The sequence below is a fragment of the Epinephelus moara genome, chromosome 22 (genome assembly GCF_006386435.1).
Source record: "Epinephelus moara isolate mb chromosome 22, YSFRI_EMoa_1.0, whole genome shotgun sequence".
NCBI classification, from domain to species: Eukaryota; Metazoa; Chordata; class Actinopteri; order Perciformes; family Serranidae; genus Epinephelus; species Epinephelus moara.
In genome coordinates, this window is record NC_065527.1 from 10,208,661 (window position 1) to 10,235,187 (window position 26,527).

Consider the following 26,527-nt stretch of genomic DNA (forward strand, 5'->3'; position numbering starts at 1 on the left):
GGAAGAAAATGGAGAGGTTCTTCTGACTCCGACGTCACCGCGACGTAGCTTCCGGTTTGGTGGTGTTGATGGTTTGCTAAAATGGCGTCAGCTGCTTTGGTAGCGACTTCCTCAGGCAAAGATGCCATCGCCGAGGGGTTACTCGACCTCCTGAAACCAGCTGTCCAGCAGCTCGACTTGCATGTGCACTCAGTCAGGTAAATGCGGTTTCATATTGAATCCTGATTTATTTGTCGTCTGCTTCACGCGCCCCTTCTGTCTGTCATCCGTGCTAGCAGCCCCTGGGAGTCACTTGACTGTCTCGTGACTTAACCATAAGACTATTATTATTTTATTATTATTAGATCTAGATGTTACCTTTGATACATATTAGTCAACTTTCCCATATAAGCCTACACTGGTTCAGCATTGATGCAGTATATCATGTTTTCAGCTTGTTTGTGTGGTGCTGAGAGACTAACTTACCTTTGTCATTTTGAGTAATGTGTGTTCTGTTTCTAAATGATGAAAAAACTCTTTAGTGGAAGATTGATGTGTTTCCAAATATTTTTGTATTTGGGGAAGGTGTACATTTACAGATGACACATTAATGTATGGATTGTGGATCTCCTCACACAAATGATACTACAACTCTATCTCCATATTGAACCTGCATGTTCACTGATATCCAGTGCATTAGTTATTTTATATATTACCTATCCTTCCTCTGGATTAATGGTATTCTTCTCTTCTTTGCAGGGAAAGCCAGGTAGAATTAAGAGAACATATAGACAATCTGGCCACAGGTAATTTATTCTGTCTTTTATAAAAGAAATCCCTGACTTTTGGTGATTTGTTCTTTTATTAAACTGCCTATATGAAGTACATGAAATAACACGTTTGCTAACCATTGGCTTGGTCTGTATTTTAATGTGTATTCTTTGCAGAGTTATGCCGGATAAATGAACATCAGAAGGTGGCTTTAGACCTGGACCCTTATGTGAAGAAGTTGCTGAATGCAAGACGCAGAGTAGTGCTAGTAAACAACATACTGCAGAACGCTCAGGTCAGTGGCAAGCCTGTGGGTTGAGGGGGGGAAAGGTGCACGAATAAATATTCATAACAAAGACTATGTGCAGTGTGAAAGGTGTTGCTTGTAGTAACAAACCCACAGACTCTGCAGTTCCATTTAGTGCTATAGGGCTTTTTTTTAGCAATTTCAAGTTGTTTTGGTTCTCTGACCTGCCAACTCAGCTGCCATCACCCTGGTTTGCAGCAGGCAGTTGTTCTTAGAGAAAAAGCTCCCACTGTACACCTGTTCAGTCACAGCTTACACCCAGGTGCAAAAAACTATAGTTCCCCGTATGGCCACTTGAAACTGGCTCCAAAAGCGAATCAATCCCCATAGTCATGTAATGCACAACTTAACAGCAGAAATCAACATGTTTACAGCCAGGTACAAAAAACTGTTTTGGTCTCTATACCTACTTTTCCTATTCATGACAACTGAACCGGGGGATAGATTTTATTATAACTCACCCATTTAAATTTTATTTTAATTTAAAATTATGCATAATTAAGGGATTGTCTGCTTTTAGTGACAGGCTGTCTGAGTCACATCACCTTTCACTTCTCCACAGCTCCACACTCTCATCCAAACACAGTCACTTCTGGCTCCTAAAGTCCAAGATGCTGACGGCCAAAATGCCAAACTTTAGGCTTTAAAATGGGAGTCCACAAACCAATGGGTTACATCATGGTGCCTACGTTCACTATTTTTATACAGTTTATGAGGCAGACAGTCAGTTTGAGATCAGCTGGTGAAGATTGTGGAGCATTTAGGAGGTAAAGAGATAATTATTTTACTCAGGAGTTGGTGGAGACCAAAACCAGAGTAAAATGAGAGGGAATATTGGACTAAGATTCATCAGTTTACCCAAACATGACTCAAAATATTCACCCGCCCTTTTCACTGCTGCTCTAGTGGCTAAAAAAAATCAATTATAAAAAAAAAAAAAATCAATCAAATATGCTATACAGCTAGTGTTACTGCTACCTTTACTACTACTATTAGTACTAAAGCTAATACTTTTAGCAGTATGAGTTTGTACTACAACTACTTCACTGCTACTACTATAACAACTGCTATTATTAGCAATACTACTGGCATAGTTCTGGTATTGTATTACTGCTATATTACTTTTACTACGAGTATTTTTTAGTATCAAAACCACAATTACCAACCAGTGAAGTTTAAAAATAGAAAAAGGCACACAAACATTAAAACAAAATATACAAAACAACCACATAACCTAAATATTCTGTCTCCAGGAGCGTCTGAGGCGACTCAATCACAATGTGGCCAAAGAGACAGCACGAAGAAAGACCATGCTGGAGGCTTCAGGAGTGTTCACCTCCCGCTCCCCCAGTAAACCCTGAGGTTTCTCCTTCTGCTCTGTGAACTGTCCTGACAAAGAGGGACACATCGATACAGGAAACTGTAACACAAGGAGTCTTTTGTGTCTTTTGAGCTGTTTGTCTAATGACATGCTGATGTCCTGCACTGCTTTGTCTGATGTTGTTATAAAACATACTGGCTGCTATCTGGCTGCAAAATGGCAAAATACAGCAGAATCAGCTTTACACTATCACCAGATCATTCTGTGGGTGCTTTTCATTATGCTAATGTGTCTCCTTGCTTCCCTTAGTCACGTCTCTTCCTTGCGTCTTGGCTCCTCTCAGCAAAGATGTGAGAGAGAGATGGAGGAGCTCAAGCTGCCAAAGGAGAAATCCTTAATTCCATAACGTCAGTCTTAAGCGTCGTCAGTTACTCGTGACGTACTGTGCCACATGTGGAAGTGCAGCATTTGGACCTAACACCACTTGATAAAAGACTTCCATATAGGATACACTTGTGTTTCCTTATTCAAAGCTCCTCCAGAAGCCTCCTCACTTCCCCGAGTCCCTTTTAGGGATTGGAAGATCCTCCACGATGGCAGAGGGTGAACCATTTTTTTGGGTCACGGGAGGGGAGAGAATTCTTGAGGAAGCATATTTTAGCATAATGAAACGCACCCATTGCTCCTACAGATTAAATATGTATACTCATGAGCAAAATGTTAAATAGACTGCTACTGTAATGTCATCATGCAGGATAGATAACGACACGAGTAATCTTGTGGACCAAAAGAAGAGATCGTCATTTCGCTGCTGGAAGCATTGTTCTTTAAATTGTAAGTCCGTCTTGATGCCTTCTTCGACTCTCTGGCTTTGTGAGATGGTTGTTAACTCTCTCTGATGTTAATGTTAAAGGATCTGTTACTCTGTCAACAAGCATCTGTCGAGCTTACCTGCAGTTTAAAACACACCTGATTGCTGTGTCAAGATAAATACCACAACAATGACACCTTCATGTAGCATGCTGTCATACATACATGAATGCAGTGGGAGTGGGCATGTCCAATGGATAACCAGCATGCACTAGGGCAATGGAATTTTTATCTAACTGGAGTTGCTGCGCTGTTAGTGTTGTTGTCATCTGCAATGTGTTCTGCAGTGTTTCGTCTCTTGTTCACATTTCCACATTGTTGGACAATTAGTCAATACGAGTGAATGCAATTACACCGCAAGTGATGTTGTATGCACGATTATTGAGCACTGTGATGACTCAATGCAGCATTGGTGATAAATTTAGTTCCACTTCTGAATAGGTGAGGTCATGTTTTCAAGTTTTATTTGCCATTCTGAAAACTTGTATTGACAAAACATGTCTGCTTGCACTTTTGTTATTGTTAAGGATTATTGTTCTGTATATTTCGAACAAATATACATCTTATTGTAGAAACTTTCCGCCTGTGTTTCTTTTTAATCTACTGCAAAATCACTCTTTTGTCAAATTTTCTGTAATAACTCGCACTAAAACTGCACTGGTCTGACATTATACACACAATCATTTGTTTCTGTGACTTCAGTAATCCTGTTTCTGGTACAGAAATGAATTGAGGAAGATGTGGCACCTTTTTTTCCCCCAGTGATAACATTATTAAACTTTTCAAATAACTCCCAATAACGAAGAAGCAAAGGAAAAGAAAATGTCAAAGGCACATGTTTCGTGACAGTAGAATTAGGCCTTCCTGTGCATGTCAGATATTCAAAAGATAACAAAATGGTTAAATAATGAAGTAAAAGCACATTAATAAAGTAAAAGTTTAAAAAAGGGTTCCAGTATTTGTACGTTGTGATAAACTCAAAGAGCTGGTTGACATTAACAAAAAAGTATTCACAGAAGTTCAAACCATTCAGAGGACTGCTGAATTTACAAATTTATCACATCATTTAGACCAACAATCTTCATATAGTGTATAAAATTACCTCAAATGTTTTAAGAGTGATTGTTACTCCACTGTAGAGTCACAGACAGCTCTTTATTCTAATTAATGACTTTGGTTTACTGTTCCAAGAGCGTGAGATAACTTTGTATGCAAGTAGTAGACAAAGATCTAAGGTGTCAATAATTGTGGAAGGTTTATAAGGATGTAAATCTAGAATGAAAAAGCTTGGGGTCAAATGTAAAATGTATGTCGTATACATTCTCCAGAACTCAATCACTTTATCACATTCCCAGACATTCCTTTTTTTCCGCTGACACGTAATACACAAACCTGGGATTGCAGCAGCATCATATCTAAGTTTTTCTGGTGTCACTGTGTCCTCATCAGCCATGTATTGCGGCAATCTGAATATTAACAGTGCTTTAGCCTTTGCTTCCCAGTCCTCTGAAGGGAAGTCTCCTGTTCCTGAGGAGTATCTAGCACTCTCCTGACATTGTCTGCCTAATATAAATCCATCTTGTACACTGTTAGTTACCTCTGACATAATTCTTTTGAGCCTTTAAGACAACATTTTGCAAAGTAGGTTCTATCTTTAAATCCACATTAGGTTAGGTCTTAGGTATTCATGTTACATGGTTTACAAAGTTTAGGTAGCAGTGTAATGAGGGCTGCTCTTAGTGAGGCAGGATTCCCTTTAAACAAGTCTGTAAACATATCTAAGAGAGTGGAGAGCACTTTTTAAACTTCATTTCTAGTGGTCATCCGTCTGAGCCTGGAGTCCCACCAATTTGGCAGCTGTAGATATTTCCTCCATAGTTTTAGCTGCACCGGAGTAATTCTGAAACATTAGGTACTTGAAGGACACCTAGGAAGGAGCCTTGTTCTTGTCCCATATGTTATATATGAATTGTAGTTAATAAAAAAATAAACTCTTGAAGGTTTCATTAATTCTCAGAGGATCAACAATAATAAATTAATTGCTGTTTTCTACCGAGGCAATGTTTTTGTAATTATGTAATGTGTTGAGATGACAAACTGCTAATTTAGTTACTATCCTAAAGTGGCTTATGAAGCTTCAGATCTTTGTCTATTAAAACAATAACTACATACACCGGATTCTGATTTTAGGGAAGAGAGATGCAATATTTTTGACAGTTATAGAGAGTTTACTTGAAAGAATGTCTTCATTTAAACCCAAGTGTGTGTGATTAATTGTATTCTTGCCTGTAGACATGTTCAGATGACCTGCTGTGAACTGACATTTTATACTGGCAATTAATTGGAAGTGTCCCTATGTGACGCTCTTTCTATTTTACCTATAGTTATTATTAAACTACAGGACACATGGACAAAATAATTATAAAATTATTAGAAAATAATGGACCCATAAAGTGAAGAGCTTCCATCTAGCCATTATACTATATTACAATTTGACATTATGGAAATGGTCAACATGGAAATCCACATTTCATATAAAATTATTAGTCTTTAAATCCTTTAAATAGTCTTTAAATTTGTCTTGTTCAAAGTGTTGGTCAAAGGAAAGGATTTACTGACAGATGTGGTATCATTATCTGAGGACTTTAAGCTCGGGAATCAGCAGAGGCCCCATGATACATAATGTGTTGCAATTTGCTGAGTACTGTGATTTATTACTGCAAATGATGCCCCCAAAGGAAAACACTTTAATATTTTTATCTAATAAGATAAAGTTATTAGTCTATGCATCTTACTTAAGTCATTTTTATTGCAGCAGAATGTATCCAGTGAACTGAAAAAGCAACTGATTATATCATTCTGGTAGACTACCAAAAGTTACTTGGCATCCATGTAATGATAGGACATTGCCACACAAAAATAATGCCATAATATGCTGTATTGTTTTTTCCTCTACCCCTAAGTCCTACTGAAATTTATCACAATCGGGTGGACTATACATGACATAATATGACATAATTTGGAAGGTTTCTCAAATGTATTTATTGATTTTTTTTGTCATGGAATAGCAAAATATTTGTTTGAAAATAGAGTACTTGCATATCAGTATTTTAAATCGATGTGGAGCTCCCATCATGCTCTTGAAAGTAAAATTCACATTGAATTACACTCTATTTGGTTACTTAACCTGAGGAGGCTGCAGTGCAAGACGCATTGTTTGTCATTGATTTGTAAATTATGCAGGACTGAGCTGATATATTTCCTCCATTAACACTTGAGTTAAGGATGAGGGGTCACAGACTGTGTACTAATGGGTAAACACAGAATAAGTCATAGTTTTCTTAAGCATGTTAGCGCTGACCATAAAAGAGTGGAGTGTTGCTCAAATAACAGTTGCAGACCGTGTGTGTGTGTGTGTGTGTGTGTGTGTGTGTGTGTGTTGGGGGGGTAATCTCAGCGGCGCCACCTTAAAAAAACAGTCTCGCGGACCTGTCAATCTAGACGAACCAGACAGACCCTGGCTCGCGGCCCTGCTGTGAGAGCCGCGTCGTGATTGGCCCAAAGCGGTGGTCCCTGTGAGACCCGGGCGCCCATTGGCTGCAGCATGTCGAGACACTGACGCGCACGACGTCTCCCCTCTATTGTTATTGTGGCGTGCGCGAGGGGAGCAGACAGGATGCACGAGGAGACAGCGGGGCTGATAAAAGGATAAAACAACCGAGAAAACACCAAGCTAGCGCAGCGAAACGTACGCGAAATAAACCTCATCTCGCCACATTACAGGCGTTCAGAGGAGTCCTGTAAGCGCAGAGACATGCATACAGAGGTGTAATACAAAGGAGTATAAACACAGACAGCAGCTCTGGTCAACACATACAACACGTACAGCTATCTGCGATCTTTCTGTCCAACTTCTTCTCTCCACTCCGGCTGATGTGTAAGTACAAACTATGTATCTCCATCTTTTGTTCCCGCTGCTCTCACCGGTGTTGCAGCCAGGCAGGATAACTGAGGATACGAGGGGGAAGTCAGTCACATTAGCACGCTAAATTGTTGCTTACTGTAACCTGCTTTTATCCGCAACAAATGCTGTTGTGCTGTCTCGGTGTTTCAATGGTGCCGCTCATGCTGGCCGAGGTTGAACTCTATTTATTTGTATTCGCCTAACTTAAAGCAGCCAGACAAACGAGTCCCTCTTATTATCATTGTGTTTTATAGGCTGTGCATTTATGTATTAGATCAGCTGGGTCTTGAACATGTTGAGAAAGGGTTCATCGTGACGCATGTTAACCAGTATGGGATGTCAGTGAAGTGAATGTATGGCCTGGACACTGCTTAGGTTGCGTTGGGCACACAGGCTCAGATCTCTTGACAAATCACATTTTTGGAAGTTTTCATTTCAAGTGTTGGGCCCTCCTGGTGCCATATAGGCTGTACACGTTAGGGCCCGCATGGTAAACAGCATTATGTTGAAGAGGAGACAGGGATGGGAGGTGTGTGGTGTGCGTGTGAATGCAGGTAGCAACAGTTAGGCCTACCTGTGACTTTCAGTGTTTAGGCTGCTCATATGCAGAGTTATTACGCTGTATTAACAGGCCATGCTGCAGGACATCCTACACCATTAGCTGATCTCCCTGTGCAGTCTGATTGGTTGTAAATGGAAATATCTGGATTGAAAAACTAAGGGAAAGTTTCAGTGTTCAAATGAAATGCATGTATGTTGCAGGTATGTTAGGCTGTAAGGTCACTGAGGACATTTATTCACGTACTCTACTGTACAGCTTTGAAGTAACTGACTTGAGTATATTTCTCCACTACATTCCAGTCAGGGCTGTAATCACCTATCTAGCATTTTGGGGGGACCATTTTCAATTTACACCTCCTATGACCCAAACCTCAAGGTTGGCATATGAGTTAGGTGCACACAGAGTGACTTATAATTTTTAATGACATTTTTAATATGACATACTATACTATGACACTTTACAAAAGCTATAACACTGACAGCGATCCAGCTGTCATAACACTTCCACTTTTTAACATATTCAAAAGTTATGAAACAGAGAGACAGTGCTGTGTTTGACAGTGATTGTACCCACAACCGTTGAGAAATGGCTTCGCCAGGGTTACAGCAATACCAGTTGCACAAATAAACACACAGAACTGCAGTACGCCATAAAACTAGAAGCGATTGGTTATAGATTTCAGTTATACTTTTTTTTCTCAGGTGTAGACACTAATTGGTTAAAGGAGCTGCACATAACAATTGTTTTATTATTCAATTCATTTTTATTATACTTCAGTTAAATTTATTGTTTAGTCTTAAAATGGTCAGAAAACAGTAAAAAAAAATGCTCATCACAAGTTCCCAGAGCCTGATGTGACATCTTCAGATTGTTTTTTCTCTCCAACCAGCAGTCCAAAACCCGAAGATGTAGTGTTAAAGACTAAAGGCGAGTTCACATTACACGACTGGCTGACCAGTCTTGAGTCGTAATCTTTTGGCGACGTGTGTTTCTGTCATCGTGAGTCTCGCCAACTGTGTTACGACGTGTGTGTGCACACCACAAGATTTCTCCACCGAGCCCTCGCCGACAGAGCCCCAGATAATGCAGTGATGTCACCAAACTACATTTTGTCACGCATAGAGACGACTTGGAGATGATACATCGTAAAGGCATGGATATTCTTCCCATTGTTGAATCAGATCTGCCTCCAGGGCCTGGGTCCAAACACAACGTGCTCCCCGTGATCATGTGGACGCCGTCATTGTTGTTGTTGCTTGCCGGCTTGTCAGTGTTGCCAGATCTTTGAAGAGAAACAAGCAACCAGGGCTATGGAAACAAGCCCAAAAGAAGCGACTATCATGCATTTAAATAACTTATTAGATGGATATATAGAGAGAAAGGTGACGTTTAGAGAGCAAACCCAAATAAGCAACTCCACTTTAGAAACAAGCCCAAAGTCGCGGCTAATAAGTGGACCTGGCAAGTGGCAGCTCTGCGGCCTGTCCTCCTCACATTTCTTCCATCCTCCTGCGTGCTGACGTGGGACGTATCCCACCTCTCATTGGCTGATGCTCTTTGTCAGTCATGTCAGACTTCTCCAGTTTTCTAGCATGCCAGATATCCAGTCCCAGTTGCAGACGAGGGGGCGACTTGCCCGTAGGCTTGTTCACACATGAGGACTCGTTGTGGCAGACTATCTGACGACTCATCTCTGACCCAAGGTGGCTCTCAAGATCCTCTGCAACGTCAAAATCGGGGTGAAAATCGTGTAATGTGAACTAAGCTTAAGAGGACCAGAAAAAATTCACATTTCAGCTGCTGAAATCAATCCATCTTAGCTGTTTCCATGTAAAAACGACTTGAAATTACGAACATAACTCATTGTTTCAGCTATACTAAGTTAGTTTGAAATATCAAGACTTGACATATAAAACAGAGGATTTTTGTTCTTTATAAAAGAAGCTCCCCAGTTAGTTAACAATTACAGCTCTCTCTCTAGCAGTTACAACATAAAAGAGAAATTCCTGTGTAGTCCCATCAAAGTGTTTTCCAAATGAACATAATCTTTAATATGAATCATTTCAATCTCTAAATCCGACCCAAAGTAAACACAGAAAATAGCATCCTGGAACGGCCATGTTGGATCACTGCATAGGGATCTATGTACGTATATCGGAGCTATTGTCAACAGGTGCCACCCTCTGCAGCAAAATGTGTCCTCCTCAGCCAACAGGAGAGCAGTGAGTGCATGAACACCACCAGTTTCCTGACGCATTTCTGCCTCAGTTCGTAGTGTCTCCTCTTCCTTTTGATTAAGCTCCCCATCTTCAAAGTGACATTACTTGCTATAGTCCATGGGATAATCTGCCAGTGCGCTTAGCTTTGTTAGTTTCCGTAGAAGACAGTGTAGTGAAAATCCGCGAGCATGTAAATAAACTGGTCATGGATGAATCTGTAGGATGATTAGGTCAGATGTACATAACCGCTAAGAGCAAGTCAGTAAAGCAACTATCATTATTGATGCTTTAAGTAGATTTAGCTGATAATACAAATGTACTTTTACTCAAAGGGACAACCCAACACTTCTACACATAAAGGTCGTAGGTTTAAAAAAAAAAAAAATTTGGAGCATCAAACACTAAAGTTCCTGCATTCTGGTACATTGTATGTAAATGCACCATTCTGTGCATTTCTACATCAATTTATGGTGTAGCCTAAATGTCTTTAATGCCAAAACAAAAGTCCTCTGCTACTTTCATTTTCTAAATAATGACGGGGACGTCAACCCTTACCCTAAAATTTGCGACCTATGATAGGGAGTACAACTCAGCCTGTGAAAACAGCTATATTAAATGTTCTGTAGGTCTGCGAGAGAAACACCTGAGTGATGTCATCAAGGTTATCTCAGTTTGGACTAACCAAATACATTGATCACTTTGCAACATGAGAAACTAAAGAGTTGGCGTTTTTCGGCTTTTAGCCATTCTTTTTTATGTGTTGCTCACAAAGTACACATTATTATTATCTATATTACTGTGGTATTACAACTTTGACTTTAGTAAAGGATCTAGGCTACTATGTCTTTTACCGCTGATAACTTCTAATAACTGTAGGATTTTTACACTTAACTGACATCCTCTAACACCAGGTTTCCGTGCTCTACTTACAGGGACTGATTCAGAGCTGGGCCATCATGATGCCAATGAACTTTCTGGTCACTCATTGGCTGAACTTAATACCAGGTAAGCAAGACGGCAAACATATAAGACAGCATCGACATCTCATCGACTGTAATACCTTCAAATGACCAAAACATATAGCAAGGTAGCTGATATGCCCTGTACACAGTGAGCTTTGGTCTAAATGGTTTAATGTATTTTAACTGTCCATGACTCCACAACCCTGTTCCCAACATGGGCTGAACATGGGTGTGACGCTGCTTGGCTTTGGTGTGAAACTGAAATAACTATAGCGTAATCAGAGCATTATTAACTGGATCATAGATGTCCATATTTCCAATCTCCTGAGCTTTTCAAGACTTGAAATTGGAAATTTATATTTTTTATTTGCAAGTTGGCACAGAATTTGTTCATATCTGAACATGATATTGAAAACTAGACTTTTAAATTGAAATGTGTCCCGGGTGGTGACATAATATCCGATTGGCTGACATGCACTAAGCTGAGGATACCATTCTGCTGTCCTGGTTTCTGACCAAGACTGCCACAGCTGCCGTACATAAGTAAATATGGATATGTTCTAGAGAGATGCTTTTTAAATAAAGACATAGTAGCTTGTTTTCTACCAGCCCCAATGGACAGTAACAGCCCAGATGAAATATAAAATGTTATTTATTCCAATTTACCAGCACTGTATGCTGTATAAAAGCATAATTTCAAGGGCTTTGTTTGAACACTGGTTTGCTTCATTGTCTTACGGCAACTGGCAGCCTTGTAAGAAGGTCAGGGGGGCAGTACGACCAAGTCGAACCTCACTGATAAATCAGCATCTGGCTTGACTGCATTATCCTTAATGCCATTGGTTCTTTCTTTTTTCTTCTGTGCGATTGTTATATCAGTTCGTTGAGAAACAGTTGATCATTAGGCTATGTTTTCGGGTGCAGGATGGTGTCCCACTCCTTGGGGTAGGGGGACGCCATAATTGACCCTCTGGCATGGAGTGATCCAGGTGTGACATTAGAGGAGGTTCTCCTTGCTGATGGAGATAAAGTAGGTCCTAAGAAACTTTCCCATGCTTCCCGCATTAATAAGGAAGTGGTTCTATTTCTGAAAGCGGAATACTCTGTATGTGAACTAATTGTGGGCACTGATTTTATGCCTCCATGCCGGCCACAGCTGTCTGTCCGTCAATTCCATTCTCGTGAACGCAATATCTCTTCAATGCCTTGAAGGAATTTCCTCAACTTTGGCACAAACGTCCACTTGGACTCAAAAATTAACTTATTAAAATTCTGTGGTCACTGTGACCTCACAAAAAACGTTTGTTGCCATGATGCAGTGCTAAATATGAAAACAATTCACACAAATGTCAAAAAAGACAAATAATAATATTTTTTATCTAAAAGGTCAAAGGTGAACTTTTCTGGCCATTATTCAATGCCATAACTAATTTGTTAAGAGACTGCATTGGTGACTCTAATCTTGGGTGTCCACCTTGAAACTGTGCTGATTGTATAGATCGTCTGTGCTGCCTGGCATCCGTGTTTTAGGATTTGTAGCTTCTTTGCAGCAACATCCATATTTGAAGCATTGTCTAATGATAAAATATATTTTTGAAAGGTCCTTTTTTATTAGTAAATATACCAGAGTATGTTGTAATAAATGTATACAGTCCAATTTCATTTCAGGCAAATTAAAAATACTAGTAGCCTGGTTCAAATTTAACCTCTAAATTCATGCACCTTTACAGACATAAACAGTATTTAAACCCATTCACTGTATCCCGAATGGCCAAAACAAAACCAACAGCTGGCTGTTTTAGACACTGGTCAAGCCGACTGGTTCACAGGAGAAAAACCAAGACAGAGAGCAAACAGAGGGAATATAAAGAGGATTACATCATGTTCAGATTCACTTCAACCAATGCTGATCCACCACAACCTCTCTGTGTCCTGTGTGATGAGGTACTTTCAAACCATGGAATGAAACCTTGACACCTACAGCAGCGTGTAAGCACCAGACACCACTCGTGTGTAGGAAAGACTGCACATTTCTTTTGAAGAAATCTGCCATAGTTCAGGAGAGGTCAAATTCAAATGCGAGCTGCAAGCCAGATGCCAGAAATTCCCTGTGCGCATCATACCAGGTAGCATTGCTCGCCTCCTGCAGAGCTGGAGGAGTGGCAGAATACAGAGTGCCTGAGAGCCTCACTGCATTATATATGTTGTCAATAGCCTTTGGTTGTTAGTAGTGGTTTTAATATGTTAGTCATTTATAATCTTTTTACATATGTAATTGTTCTTGCTGGTGTTATTCTGTTTTATATTTGTGTACATATTGTGATATATTTGTGTGCCATTCTTTTAACTTGTGCAGCACTTACGTTAGCTGCGGTTGTTATTTTTTTATTTTCATATTTTTAATTGTCTCCAGCTGCCTGCGTTTTGTGCTTTCCTTTACATGAATGAGACATTTTCACCATAAATTGGTGCATGAGAATTCACCAGAATGCAGGAAATGATGTTATGCATAACGCACTGCTTAACTCACTAACATTACCGACAATTATGGACAATTCTAAAGAAAGTTTACGATACAGTCACACGGAGAATCTAATTACAAACTTCCTTTTTGCTGCTTTAAGACCAGAGAAAAAAGATCTGCCATTGGCTTGTAAAGTTTATGGAAGAATCCTCAGTAGCTATGTTTAAGGAGTGTTATATCTGATAAGGTTTGCATTATCTTTGCTAAGAATTATGGCACTGAAACACAAAAATAGCATACATAGCACAATATGAGGAATGTGAAGAGTTCTTTGGCGATTAGACCCCATTGCGTCATGAATATTCAGGGGGTAGAGAAGCCGTGATTAATTTAGGAATATTCCCCCATGTCTAGACACTGGTGGTGGAGGTGAAGAGAGGGATGGCTGAAAGATGAGGATGATGGGATGAGGAGTAGAACTGGGCAGTGATGAGCTGGAGACTGGAGGTGGATGGGGTGGAGGAGGGTCACATATGTTCGACCTACACAGACAACTGACAGCAGCAGAGAGGAGAACAATTTTTAAAAACTTGACAGCAACGATATGATTGTGCCTGGGATATCAACTGGTCTTGAGGCAGATGCGTGTTGCAGAAATTTTCCCAGAAAATCCTTTTCACCACATTTCCACCAGCACATGAGATCTACACACAGAGAAGGGTGTTTAGGATATATTCCTCATACCAGAGTATCCATCAAGGGCAAGCATGAGTAGGCCAGAGTGGATAATATGTGTTCATTAAATATAACGAGCCTTCCTCTTGTGTCTTGTTTGCAGCAGCATCATGTCAGTGAACCCTCCAAGCAGCAATGACGCCTGCCTCAGCATCGTCCACAGCCTCATGTGCCACCGGCAGGGCGGAGAGAACGAGGGCTTCGCCAAGCGTGCCATTGAGAGCTTGGTGAAGAAGCTGAAGGAGAAGAAGGACGAGCTGGACTCGCTCATCACCGCCATCACCACCAATGGTGTCCATCCCAGCAAGTGTGTCACCATCCAGAGGACGCTGGACGGACGGCTGCAGGTTAGTGCACCTCAGACACCTAGCTTGCACTAGCGCCTGCTCAGCTTTCACTGCTACACTACATGCACTACTTCCAGGTTAATTTTCTATCTTCCGTATGTTTCTCTTGAATATCTCAGTTGTCTTATTTTCACCTTCATATTTTTACAGTAAGGAGTCAGGATTTTTTTTGCAGTGTAGGAATTTCATGGCTTGATTTGGATTGTTGTGGTCATTCTTCCATTCAGGTGGCTTTTTCATGCATTCAGGCTGATCTTAATACCATTTTATGTGTTTTATATATTCAGAGTATTTGAATAGTTATTCTAAAAAATAAAAAAAAGCATTGATATTTCCTATAATGCAAGGCCTGTTTGTTTGTAGGATATATCCAGCAGGTGGCAACATTTTGCTGTACATAGTTTTAAAGGTGATCAATCAGTTAAAATGCGCTGAGGTACAGCTAACAAAAAGTTTGAGACAAAAGCCAACATCTCATATCTAATTTCTTCATTCACACCTAACCTGTTTCGTGTGCTTCAAATGGACTCTGGTGCTTTTGCCCTTTTGGTTGGGGTTGTTTAGGCTAGTGTGAAAGCTGTCAAGCAAACTCTGGAGCGGTTGAAACAACTGGACTGAGAACAGCTGAAATGGAGGGTCTCCGTCTGCTTCAGACCACATTCTGGTGTAGTTTTGCTTGTGGTGTGAAAGCATGATGATGGAAATAGCTAAGGAGTCAGCCATCTCGCTTCCTTCTCATTACTATTGAGAATTGCACATGTGCAGTATCGATCGGGCACTCGTGACAAAATTGCTGTGGGTAGAGACAGAGTCAACAAGCTGAAGCCCGAGCCAGCATTTCAATTATCCTGGAAACAGGAGTTTAGTTGTGTGGCATTAGAGGATGTGCGCAAAACTTTGAGATCAAGGCAGATTAAACAGGGTTAACTTAAGTCTCTGGTTGTTTTTCTGTAATCGCTTATAGATAAAACAGTTTGTAAAGTTACAAGTAAAATTGCTTTTGAGCACTGAAGTCGCAGTACAAGAGACCCATAAAGCGGTGTTCATAAATGTAGACTGCTGTTCAGACAAATAGACTAAGATTCAGTGAGCATGACAGAGGGTGTAATGATGCTGCACTCTCTCCTCAGGTGGCGGGGAGGAAGGGCTTTCCTCACGTCATTTATGCACGGCTGTGGCGCTGGCCCGACCTCCACAAAAATGAACTCAAGCATGTCAAGTTCTGCCAGTACGCCTTTGACCTGAAGTACGACAATGTATGCGTCAACCCCTACCATTATGAGAGGGTGGTGTCACCAGGCATTGGTAGGTCAGCTTCATACCTCCCAACAGTCTCTGTGCTAAAAATGTCTCATGTTATGACTGAAAAACATTTAGTTCAACTAACTTTATAAATCTCATCCTGTTGAGGCGAGTTTTCAGTGATGTGTCATTTTCTGTTTGAAGTCGTTGGTGAAGTTTTCATCTCTTCCTCTCTCTGTCTTCTCTGATAGTTGGTCTCAGCCTTCAAAATACAGGTGAGCTCCGATCTGCTGCACCACATCATGACTTAAAGGATACCGCGAGCACACATTTACTGTTTGTCATCTGATCAAACTGTAGGACATGTTGTTGCTAAAGCTAATTCCTCCCTCACACATGCTCTGCATTACATTGATATGATGCCGAATTTGCTCGTCAGCTTTATCTATGAATAAGTGCTCTTGTGACGTCTGAACTGTAATGTTGTTATAACACCTGTCATAAGACTTTTTTTGTGAGCAGTTTCCTGTTAGAACTATTTGTTTTAATGAGCTTTAACCACTCAGAAGGAAGCGTGCAGCCATGGACAAAAGGCTGGTGCTCATGCTTGGTGAGATAGCAGTAGATGCACGCTTCCCTCTGCACAATGATATGATTCTTGGGTTTAGTTCGGTAGGAAGAAAATAGTTCCTACAGGAAACTGTTCACAACAGGGTCTGTGGATTATCTTGAAGTCACAATTTCTAGAAAGAGACATTGCTGTTGAGCGAAATGCATCATTTTTAGCAATTTTGAGTATTTCTAATTCTATTTTATTTGAGAGAAGGCAGACATCTCTACGGCTGGTATCTCCAACACTCAGCAACTCACACCAGAACAATCTAGACTGATAAATAGCACTATAAGTAAGACGAAAAATATGTACTTGATTGAGTGAACTGTCCCTTTAATGGACTGCACTGGCCCTAACTTGACTATAAATAACCAAAAATGACATTTTTATTAGTTTGTTGTAATGTTAACTGCCTGAACACCAATGATATTCAGGTGCTGCTTGTATTCAAATTCGCTGATGACCTGATTTAGTTCGGTATCAACATAGTGATTCTTCCTCCTGTCTCCTGCAGCAGCATCAGGTGCCCTGATCAAAGAGGAGTACATCCATGACTGTATACAGATGGACCTCCCGCCTGGCATGCCTCTGTCTGACCACCAAGCAGCCATGAAGCTGCCTCCCACAGACCACTACGGTCAGCCCTTGCCTCCCCCACAGCTGTCCTCTGAGCCCCACGGACCCCCACCTGTCACCAGATACACTAACCTGCCTGTGTCACCCAAAGGTCAGCTCTTCATACTGTATATATATTTACAGGTGAGATAGTTGAAGTCAGGCCTGACGTGTTCCTCTGCTCTCCTTCCAGTGTCTGGCTCCGGCTCAATGCTACCACTGCAGGGCGGTCTCAGTGATGGCCGTCTCCAGACTGCATCTCCACAGGCTCAAGTCATGACCCCGGCACCGAGACCTCCGAGCCCAACCCAACCCCCTCCTCAGCAACAGGCTTCCCAGCAACCCTCACAGCCCCCCCACCCACAGCAACCCTCCCTACCTCCTTCTCACTCGCACGGACAGAACGGATACAGCAGCAATAAACACTCTCAGAGCCAGGCTGCCTTCCACAGTGAGTTCACACATATACACACACACCTGCATATTTGGCACATCTGTTTTTTTTTCTCTTTACACAGTGAACGTGAAATAAGGCAAAAAAGTTGCAGTGACACCATTTCAAGGTGAAATAGATTTGATGGGCTTCTATGGCTCAATGAATGGCTGCTCATAAATATTTGATACAAGCAGCAGATGGAGTCGGCTGAAAAATGTTGTCATGTATTCAGAGATAATGATCAATAATATATTGATGAGTCAAGGGACACTGTAAATTGTTACTTTATGTTAATGAACGCTAGTCACACTGAACATTCTTTACTTCCCTGTAATCCAGCGGTTTGGACAGGCAGCAGCACAGCCTCCTACACTCCCGTGGGACCTCAGCAGAATGGGCGTGCTCACCAACAACCTCCTCTCCATCATCCGAACCACCACTGTAAGATATGCTTTAAAACACAAGAGTTCCACATGATGTTCACTTTAATTCTTTGACATTCCCAAACTCACACTGCCCATTTTTTTTAGCTCTTTTTATAATGAACATTGTGATGTTTTTCAGTCATAGAAAATTGACTTACTCACTATGTTGTCATGCTAAGAATTTTATGCCTGGAAAACTCAGAGTTGGGTACAGCTTTGTTTTTCTCTGCTTCACACTAATGTACTCATACCTCTGCTTTCAGGGTCACAGCATCACGGCTCAACCTCTTTCCCTCCTTCTGTGTCCAACCATCCAGGTTAGAGATGATTATACTGTGCAAATATAAAGACATTAAACTGCTAACAAATAATGCTGACGCTGATTCCATACAGTATTTTTGGATTGGCACATCCTGGTTGTCCACGTTGACAGCTGGTAAAGCTTGCGCAATGTAGGTTGTAAGGTTTATGATCTATGTATATTTTTTAATAGCGTATTGGAAGTTATCTCCAGTGTCTGCTAAGATGAATACAATGTTTGTGACAGGATGAGTCACAAAGGTGGCAGGAGATCCGACCCACAAATTGCTTGCTCTGTTTTCATCGCAGGACCAGAGTTTTGGTGCTCTATCTCCTACTTTGAAATGGATGTTCAGGTGGGTGAGATGTTCAAGGTGCCCTCCAGCTGCCCTGTAGTAACCGTGGACGGTTATGTAGATCCGTCAGGAGGTGATCGCTTCTGCCTCGGCCAGCTGAGTAACGTCCACCGCACAGACGCAAGCGAGAGAGCCAGGTGTGTCTCTTAAGTAGATTCAAGATGGCAAGGTCACCTCGGCCAAAGATGGCCTCTGAATGAGCTGCCCTCTAAAGAGTGTCATCTTCCACCACATGCTTTTTAAGGCTACATGTCCACATGCATTTCAAGCACTTGGTTACAGCACATGCTGTATAACCACAACATCCGTGGTTTGATTCCAGCTTTGAGACCTTTGTTGCATGTTATACCCCTCTGTCTCCCCCCATATTCATTCTGCCTCTTCACTGTCATCTGTCCAACAAAGGCAAATACATAATAAAAATGATGAAGGGAGGTTCTATATCTGTTTGTCCTGATGTTTTTATCCTGTGCGTTTCAGGTTGCATATAGGTAAAGGCGTGCAGCTGGAGTGTCGTGGTGAGGGCGATGTGTGGATGCGTTGTATGAGCGACCACGCTGTGTTTGTACAGAGCTACTACCTCGACAGGGAGGCGGGCCGAGCGCCAGGTGATGCTGTGCACAAGATCTACCCCGGGGCCTACATCAAGGTCTGAATCCAGCTCACACACTGAAACCACACATACATATATTCTCTGTTTTTCAATTATTCAACTATTCTGTTTATTAAATGACATCAGCGAGCAATATTAAGCTTTTAGGTGGCATGACACAAACCAATAAGCCACACATCCATTTCAAATGAGCCATTGCTAAGTGCAGATGGAGCTGTGTGAGCTATTGTAAAGTGTTATTAAAGAATGAACAGCACCATGCTTCTTCAGATGTTGTAATGTAAGCTGCTTGTGTCTCGGCTAGGTGTTTGACTTGCGGCAGTGCCACAGACAGATGCAGCAGCAGGCAGCAACAGCTCAGGCAGCTGCTGCTGCACAGGCAGCTGCTGTGGCAGGAAATATTCCCGGTCCAGGCAGCGTGGGAGGCATCGCACCTGCAGTTAGTAAGTGTTGTTGACGCTGGTGGAAGCCAATTGAAATGCAAGGTGTATGGTGCAGTGTACAATGTAACTAGATGGCACTTGGCTTGTGGTGCTCAAAGCACCAAAAAAATACATTTAAAAAACTCAGCATTAATGTCTCAAGCACGAGCCTCTCGTCCATGAGTAGATGCACACTTCCTTCTGCATGGTGATACGGTTGGCAGATGTAGTTTGGATGAGGACTGTGGATTTATCTTGAGTAACTGGGTCATGATTTCACTCTCTTGCCCACTCGCAGGTCTGTCTGCAGCAGCGGGGATTGGCGTGGATGACCTGAGGCGCCTGTGTATCCTGCGGCTCAGCTTCGTGAAGGGCTGGGGGCCCGACTACCCCCGGCAAAGCATCAAACACACGCCCTGCTGGGTGGAGGTCCACCTGCACCGCGCTCTACAGCTTCTGGATGAGGTGTTGCACACTATGCCACTGGCAGACCCAGGGCCTGCTAACTGAGGACCGCGACCATGTTTAAATTCCAATCTGGATTCTCTGAATGTGCACACACAGACACACACGTTGCCAAATATACTAATTGATACACAAAGCAAATCAATGAAAAACACACATGGATGACCAACAACACAATATGCTTGTAACAATCAATGCACACATCACTCATGCTGCCTCACAGACAAACACACACACACACACACACTACAACCAAAATGTCTGTAGCCACACAGACATAAAAGTGCTGATGATTTTTTAATGCTTTACTCTACAATCTAAAGTCAAACACAAGGGAGTTGGAGCTCTGAAGGGTAAAATTCTGACCAACTTGTCTTTGTCCTAAAGACATTTGTATGCACTGTAAAAATCCAGGGATGTGTTACACAAATCCAGTTCCCCAATATGCAATTTGGACTTCCTCTAAGTGTAGGAGCGTTCTGCACATTTATTCATGGAATACACACACACACACTTAAAAATCCTGCATGAACACAAGTTATCCAGGAGTGAAAAACACTCCAAAAAGAGAACCGCATACCTCTGGAAAATGCTGTCAGTAAATTCACAGTGAATACAAACAGCATTACAGTTCTCTTAACGTCTTATCAACAACAGAACTGATTAAGTATGGATTAAGGGAACCAGTGTTAGGTCATCTCTGTGCTTGTACTGCGCTCTTCACTGTATGTTGAACTAAACTCAAACTGTTAGCATCGATAGCTGGTTAGCCCTCTTATTACGCTCAGCTCAAGCTACATTATTTTTGTACCAAAAGACTAAAAAGCCAAAAACATTTAGCTTTAAAGTATTGTTGTTGTTCTTGGTAATGAAACAGTGCTACCCTGTATGTAACCAAATGGTTGGTGTGAATCACCAAAGCCAAAATACCTCATAACTACAGTGCAAACTCACAATTTAGTTTTCCGCCTGAAGCGCACACACTCTCATCACTGACAGGCTGAAGTCAATCAGTGCAGCCCTGCAATAGGACCCTGACTCTCACTAAGCTTTGTATTTATTTAGGTTTATAACGTACCGTGCTGTGATGTGCAGTAGCAGTACTAGATAACTTGACTGATATGTGGAACATTAGTTATACTCTACAGTTTGACAGCAAAAAAGAAGGTTACAGTAACTTGTAATGATTAATAGAAAACAACCATCCGCAGCTTGAGAGACAGAAACTTGAGTGCCTCTCTGTTCTCTGCTCTGACTGCTGAGGATTTCATCACCTACTGTGTGTTCACTCCCAACGTGCATCTAGCAGTTTATTTGAACTCTGAGTTGTTGTTTCCAGTGCCTCCAGAACCCTGTTTAGTAATATTTTACATGGCCATCAATAATCAGTTGATAATTGTTTCACTGTTAGCAACCAATGAAATGATAATTAGTAATGTTTACTTATTTTAGTGGTGCTATAATAAATATTTTAACAGTCTATTGTTGCACACATTATAATATTTTATATACTGTATTAAAGGCTCTGTGTGTAGGATTTAGGGGGATATATTGACAGAAATGTCTGATATGATATATCAAGTATGTTTTCGTTAGTGTATAATCACCTGAAAATAGGATTTTGTCGTGTTTTCATTACCTTAGAATGATCCGTTTATATCTACATAGGGAGCGGGTCCTAGTCTACGGAGCCCACCATGTTTGTTTCTACGGTAGACCAGAATGGACAAACCAAACACTGGCTCTAGATAGGACTAGTTGCACTTGCGTTTTCACGTCAGCCATTGTAATTAGCAGCCTGCTAAGCCAAACATTGCAGAAAAACACTGATTTTAAATGTGACACTGCATTTTTCAGTATTTTTACCAGTTGATATCACCAAGTCCATTTGTTTTGGAGAAGAGACCTCTGCGGATAATTTGGCTCGCGGTAAAAACCTCCTGAACATCTGGATCTTAAGTCATCAGAGAAAAAAGGGAAACACACATTAGCAGGTGCTGGGCTAGCAACAACTAGGTGAGGAAAAGACAATGAACACTGAAGGAATTCTAACCAGGAGAAGTTTCAGCTGATTGCAATCTGCATTCCTCACCACTAGATGCCACTAAATCCGAGGCACTGCTCCTTTAAGTACTTGTTAATGGTCAGTGATTGTTTTGTAGACTGTTTCTAAACATTATTTGGGTGGCAGTTATTAAGTTGCAATGTTTCTAAATGCACTACACAGTAATTACTAACAATTAAACAAGGTATTATGATCATCCGTTGCATCTTTTTAATAGCCATCCAAATAATGTTTATAGACCTTTACAAACTAATTACTAACCATTAAAAAAAACATAATATAGTATACAAAATGGTAAAATGTCTGCAACTGGTAGCACAGTGGTGCAGTGGTTAGCATTGTTGCCTCACAGCAAGAGGGTTCCTATTTGAACCCAGGGTGGGGGAGCCCTTCTGTGCAGGGTTTGCATGTTCTCCCAGAGTCTGCGTGGGTTTCCTCCAGGTACTCCAGCTTCCTCCCACAGTCCAAAGACATGCAGGTTAACTGGTGACTCTAAATTGGCCGTAGGTGTGAATGTGAATGGTTGTCTGTCTCTAGTCTGGTGACCTGTCCAGGGTGTACCCCGCCTCTCGCCCAGTGTCAGCTGGGATAGGCTCCAGCCTCACTGCGACCCTCAAAGTGGTTACGGAAAATGAATTAATTAATGTCTGCAACTATAAACTGTTAGCATTACTAATGATTACTTAACAATATTAAATATACTATCAATTCACCATTTATTGATAGTGGTTATTATAAAGTGTCGTCATTGTGCTTTGAAAGCAGTTTGAGGATTGCTTCTGTAATACCAGGGCGCTCTTTATTTGAAATGATTGTAAAATGAGTAGGGAGTTAGAACCATGAGCAGCATTTATAGGATTGGCTCAGTTGAATCTTTTTTTTTTTCCTAACTGAGTGAAATGACTTGGAAGATTCAGTGGCAGCCATGATAAGAGCTAATCAGTTCTCTAAATGATAAGAAAAAAAGAAACATAAACACAGAAGGAGGATACAAATCAGAGTTCAAAGAACTGGTCTGAGATCGCAGGTTGGCTGAGTGTACCATGTAGAAAGAGATCTGCTTTCCTGATGCATCCACCAGACTTGCCCCAACAAAAGGGTACAAATGTAATCAATGTCAAAAGGTACAATCTTTGGACGAATCCAACTGTGCTACACAGGGAGTATGTTTGTCGATATAGATCCAAATGTGAAAAAAATGTACCAACCACTTTATCCGTGGGTCGGTGAGACGAGACATTTGTCATCTGATTCAGCTGCTTTACAAACATCAGCCATATGCATATTTGTGATTTGTGCCTTTTTGTTATCAACCGTAGATGCACCAACACTGGATTGTAAGACAGACACAAGTTTGTCTTTCGACACATGAAGATTCATGTTGCACATTGTGATTTGGTTTTCAGCTGTTCAAAATCTTTTGATGGTATTCTGTGGTTCCCTCAGGTATCTGTGTAGTTCACAATGTGTCCAACTGGTTTATAGAGATAGAAAAACTATTAACAAAGCACTCATCATACCTGAGTAGTATTATTTATTGCCTTAGTCTTTTGTGAGTGTAAACTATGAATGAGTACGCTTTGCACTATTTTAATCTTAGCATGGACAACACAAATAGATGTCATATTTATCTGTTCTCTTCTGCCCATATTCAGGGAGGTACAAGTTTTTAAGTAGGCTTTCTCAGATATTGAGCATCATCATCATCATCATCATCATCATCATCAGAGGATTATCCCCATCTTTCTACAATCAAATCACTCCATTTCCATGATGTGTCCAGAAATGCTTTCCATTAAGCACCTATTTGTGCATCTCTATGTGTAAAAATGTCTAGACAATTAAGACCAAGCTCCATTGTATCATTACTGCTTCTGAACCTGCAGTTTGACTCTATGAAGCTGGTACTATCCAGTTGTTTGCAGGACAGCTTGTCAGGGTTTTGTTTTGTTTTTATCTTACTGTTGTGTGTCTTTTTACATTTAGCCCAACTGAAAAGTTTTTCTGGGTTACGCTTCATTTAATGAGTCTGTCATTTCCTAATCATTTCCAAGGAAGTGTCCTTGAAAGTACAGTTTCATTTGGAAAGTAGGGCTTTCTTTATATAAACCCAGATAAACATTCATTATTCATTGATTATCAGACACTTTATTCTCCACATAGGTTGGACTGTTTGCTTGTCTTTACACAGAGGTCACATTTTTCAACTGCTCTGTACCGATTAAATAAAAAAAGACTGGATTACACCAGCAGTTAATTGGAAGTGTACCAATAGAACGTTGTCTCTGTTTTCCTCAAAATTACAACCAGATGACTCAGTTCTCTCCAGGAAACACCTCAGAAATGATGACTCGTTAAATAAAGCATCCCAGTTTCTCCAGACCCGAGGCCGCTTTCTCCAAGAGCTCAAATTTGGATGCAAAGAAGGCATTCTCAAGTCCACCTCATATCTGTGGTCTGACGTTTGTGAAACCCGACTGTGAAACCTGACTGCTCCACACAATGGTTGATTAATATGGTTGGTTGTCACTTCTGTGGTTTGATAGTATGAATACAGTAGACTATGTATCAGTATAAAAACGCGTTGTAATAAAAAGACTTGAAAATGAAAACAAAAAAATACTTTGACTGATCAATCCAATCATTTTATCCTGGTGGTGCCGATCTGCAAGCACACATTATTCTGAGCCTCATCAGACAGGTGCTGCTGTGCGATGATGTCGTCTTTTTGCATGGACCAAAGCAAATGCGTAAATAATGAGCAGTGTGTCAGTGTAAACACAGATGACACTTCTCCTTATATGAGTGTCTTTTGTGTTTACAGTAATAGCAGTCTTTATATACAGGGCTTGGCAGTAACTGCTGACAGGTTGCCATTGGCAACTATTTTGAGAAATTGGCGTCAATTCATGGCCTTTGGCCTTTTTGAAAGGACAGTTCATCCCTCAAAAAATACGTATTTTCCTCTTACTTTTGTTGGAGATATCTGCCATAGAGATGTCTGCCTTCTCCCCAGGATAAAGGAACTAGATGGCACTCGACAAATATATTTGAAACAAGATGATCCACAGACCTTGTTGTGAGCAGTTTGATGATGATGTCACTGCTCAGAGGGAAGCGTGCATCTACTCATGGATGAGAGGCTTGTGCTCCTGACATTAAAAGTGTAAAGATGTAAGCATTAATTTACATCTCCTGGCGTCCTCCTCAGCTGAGCTGTAACGTTAGCTAGCTCAGTGGTGCTAGGTGAGCTATCAGTGGACGCACACTTTCATCTGTGCGGTGATACAGTTGTCAGATGTAGTTCGGTAGTAGTGTAGTGCTCACAGCAAGGTATGTGGATTGTCTTGAGTAACCAGGTAGTGATTTCTGCTTTGAGCACCACAAGCTGAGTGCCATCTAGTTCCATTGTATTCACATCAAAACAACCTAGACTGGTAAACATCACTACAGGTAAGAGGAAAATGTGTATTATTGATTTGGGGGTGAACTGTCCCTTTAATATTTGTTGCATCAGTGGTATTTATATATTGCTGTTACAGTCTGAACTGGGACCAGACAGTTAATACTGTTCTCAATGAATCTTTGTAGGGACCTGAAAAACCAATAGGATTCTCTGATTGAAGCCAACATTTCTTGACACTCTAATGTGATAATAATGATCATAACAATAACTAGATTCATCATAATAGCATGAATTTGAAAGACTGACATTGAATTGCAGAGTTAACTAAACAGTTGTGCACCTTCCTGTTGGTTCGTCACAGCCTGCACATCCTCACCGTAGACTATGCTGGTCCCTACACTGTGCTGAGTGCACACAGATAGAGGGCTGGATAAAGTCTTTCTCTTGCACATATTGAAAAATCACAGGGAGCTACAATGTCTGTCAGGATCAATGGTCAGGATGTGTTGGAAAATGACCAATCTTATTTTACAGGTTTGGGTTACAGGTATTTAATTCATTTATTTTTTATCTATTTTATTTATTTTTACTGAATCAAATCTGATTTCATCTCATATAAGAAATCGCGGATGAACCATTACCATTCATTTATAATGTTCAGTGTCCAACTGGTGACACAATCTGAGAGAAAAATAGATACATCATCCCATTCATAAAACATTAAACATGTTTATTCTGACACTTACAAGAATATATGTACTAAAAAAAAAACTGGATTTGGCTACATTAGAATATTGTTATTTTGATTTTGTAGCTATTTTATTGTAAAGATGTGCTGCTCTTGTAATGTTGACTGTATATTAAAATAAGATAAACAAATGGTATTGTCATATTTTTACTTTGTTGATTTCATATTGTAATACAGTTAACAGTGCTGACAGAGTGTCCAAATGAAACAAGCACATTGGTCCTACTGGGGAGGAGAGATACAACCCTGACTTCATTGTGTTTCAGTCAGAGGCACTTTAGTCCAAGAAAACTTTATTTCCATTTGCAGTATTATATTTG

General features: G+C 40.8%; 2 protein-coding genes across 4 annotated transcripts; both read left to right on the forward strand.

The window, feature by feature from the left end:
• The first annotated feature begins 52 nt into the window (after positions 1 to 52).
• snapin (SNAP associated protein) lies at positions 53 to 3,824 on the forward strand. Its single transcript, XM_050033892.1, has 4 exons — positions 53 to 197; positions 739 to 785; positions 927 to 1,045; positions 2,311 to 3,824. Exons 1-4 carry the CDS (start codon positions 82 to 84, stop codon positions 2,416 to 2,418), a joined length of 390 nt encoding a protein of 129 aa, XP_049889849.1. The 5' UTR covers positions 53 to 81; the 3' UTR covers positions 2,419 to 3,824.
• Positions 3,825 to 6,903: 3,079 nt separating this feature from the next.
• On the forward strand, positions 6,904 to 26,253 carry smad10a (SMAD family member 10a). 3 transcript variants are annotated; one of them, XM_050034812.1, is made up of 13 exons: positions 6,904 to 7,185; positions 10,926 to 10,998; positions 14,258 to 14,501; positions 15,632 to 15,806; positions 15,995 to 16,018; positions 16,874 to 17,083; positions 17,165 to 17,422; positions 17,747 to 17,848; positions 18,096 to 18,149; positions 18,442 to 18,625; positions 18,969 to 19,137; positions 19,406 to 19,544; positions 19,822 to 26,253. In XM_050034812.1, exons 1-13 carry the CDS (start codon positions 7,182 to 7,184, stop codon positions 20,031 to 20,033), a joined length of 1,848 nt encoding a protein of 615 aa, XP_049890769.1. In that variant the 5' UTR covers positions 6,904 to 7,181; the 3' UTR covers positions 20,034 to 26,253. The 3 variants fall into 3 exon arrangements, with proteins under 3 accessions (XP_049890769.1, XP_049890768.1, XP_049890767.1); XM_050034811.1 differs by having other exon boundaries at positions 14,261 to 14,501; positions 16,871 to 17,083; XM_050034810.1 differs by having other exon boundaries at positions 16,871 to 17,083; positions 19,822 to 26,252.
• Positions 26,254 to 26,527: the final 274 nt, after the last annotated feature.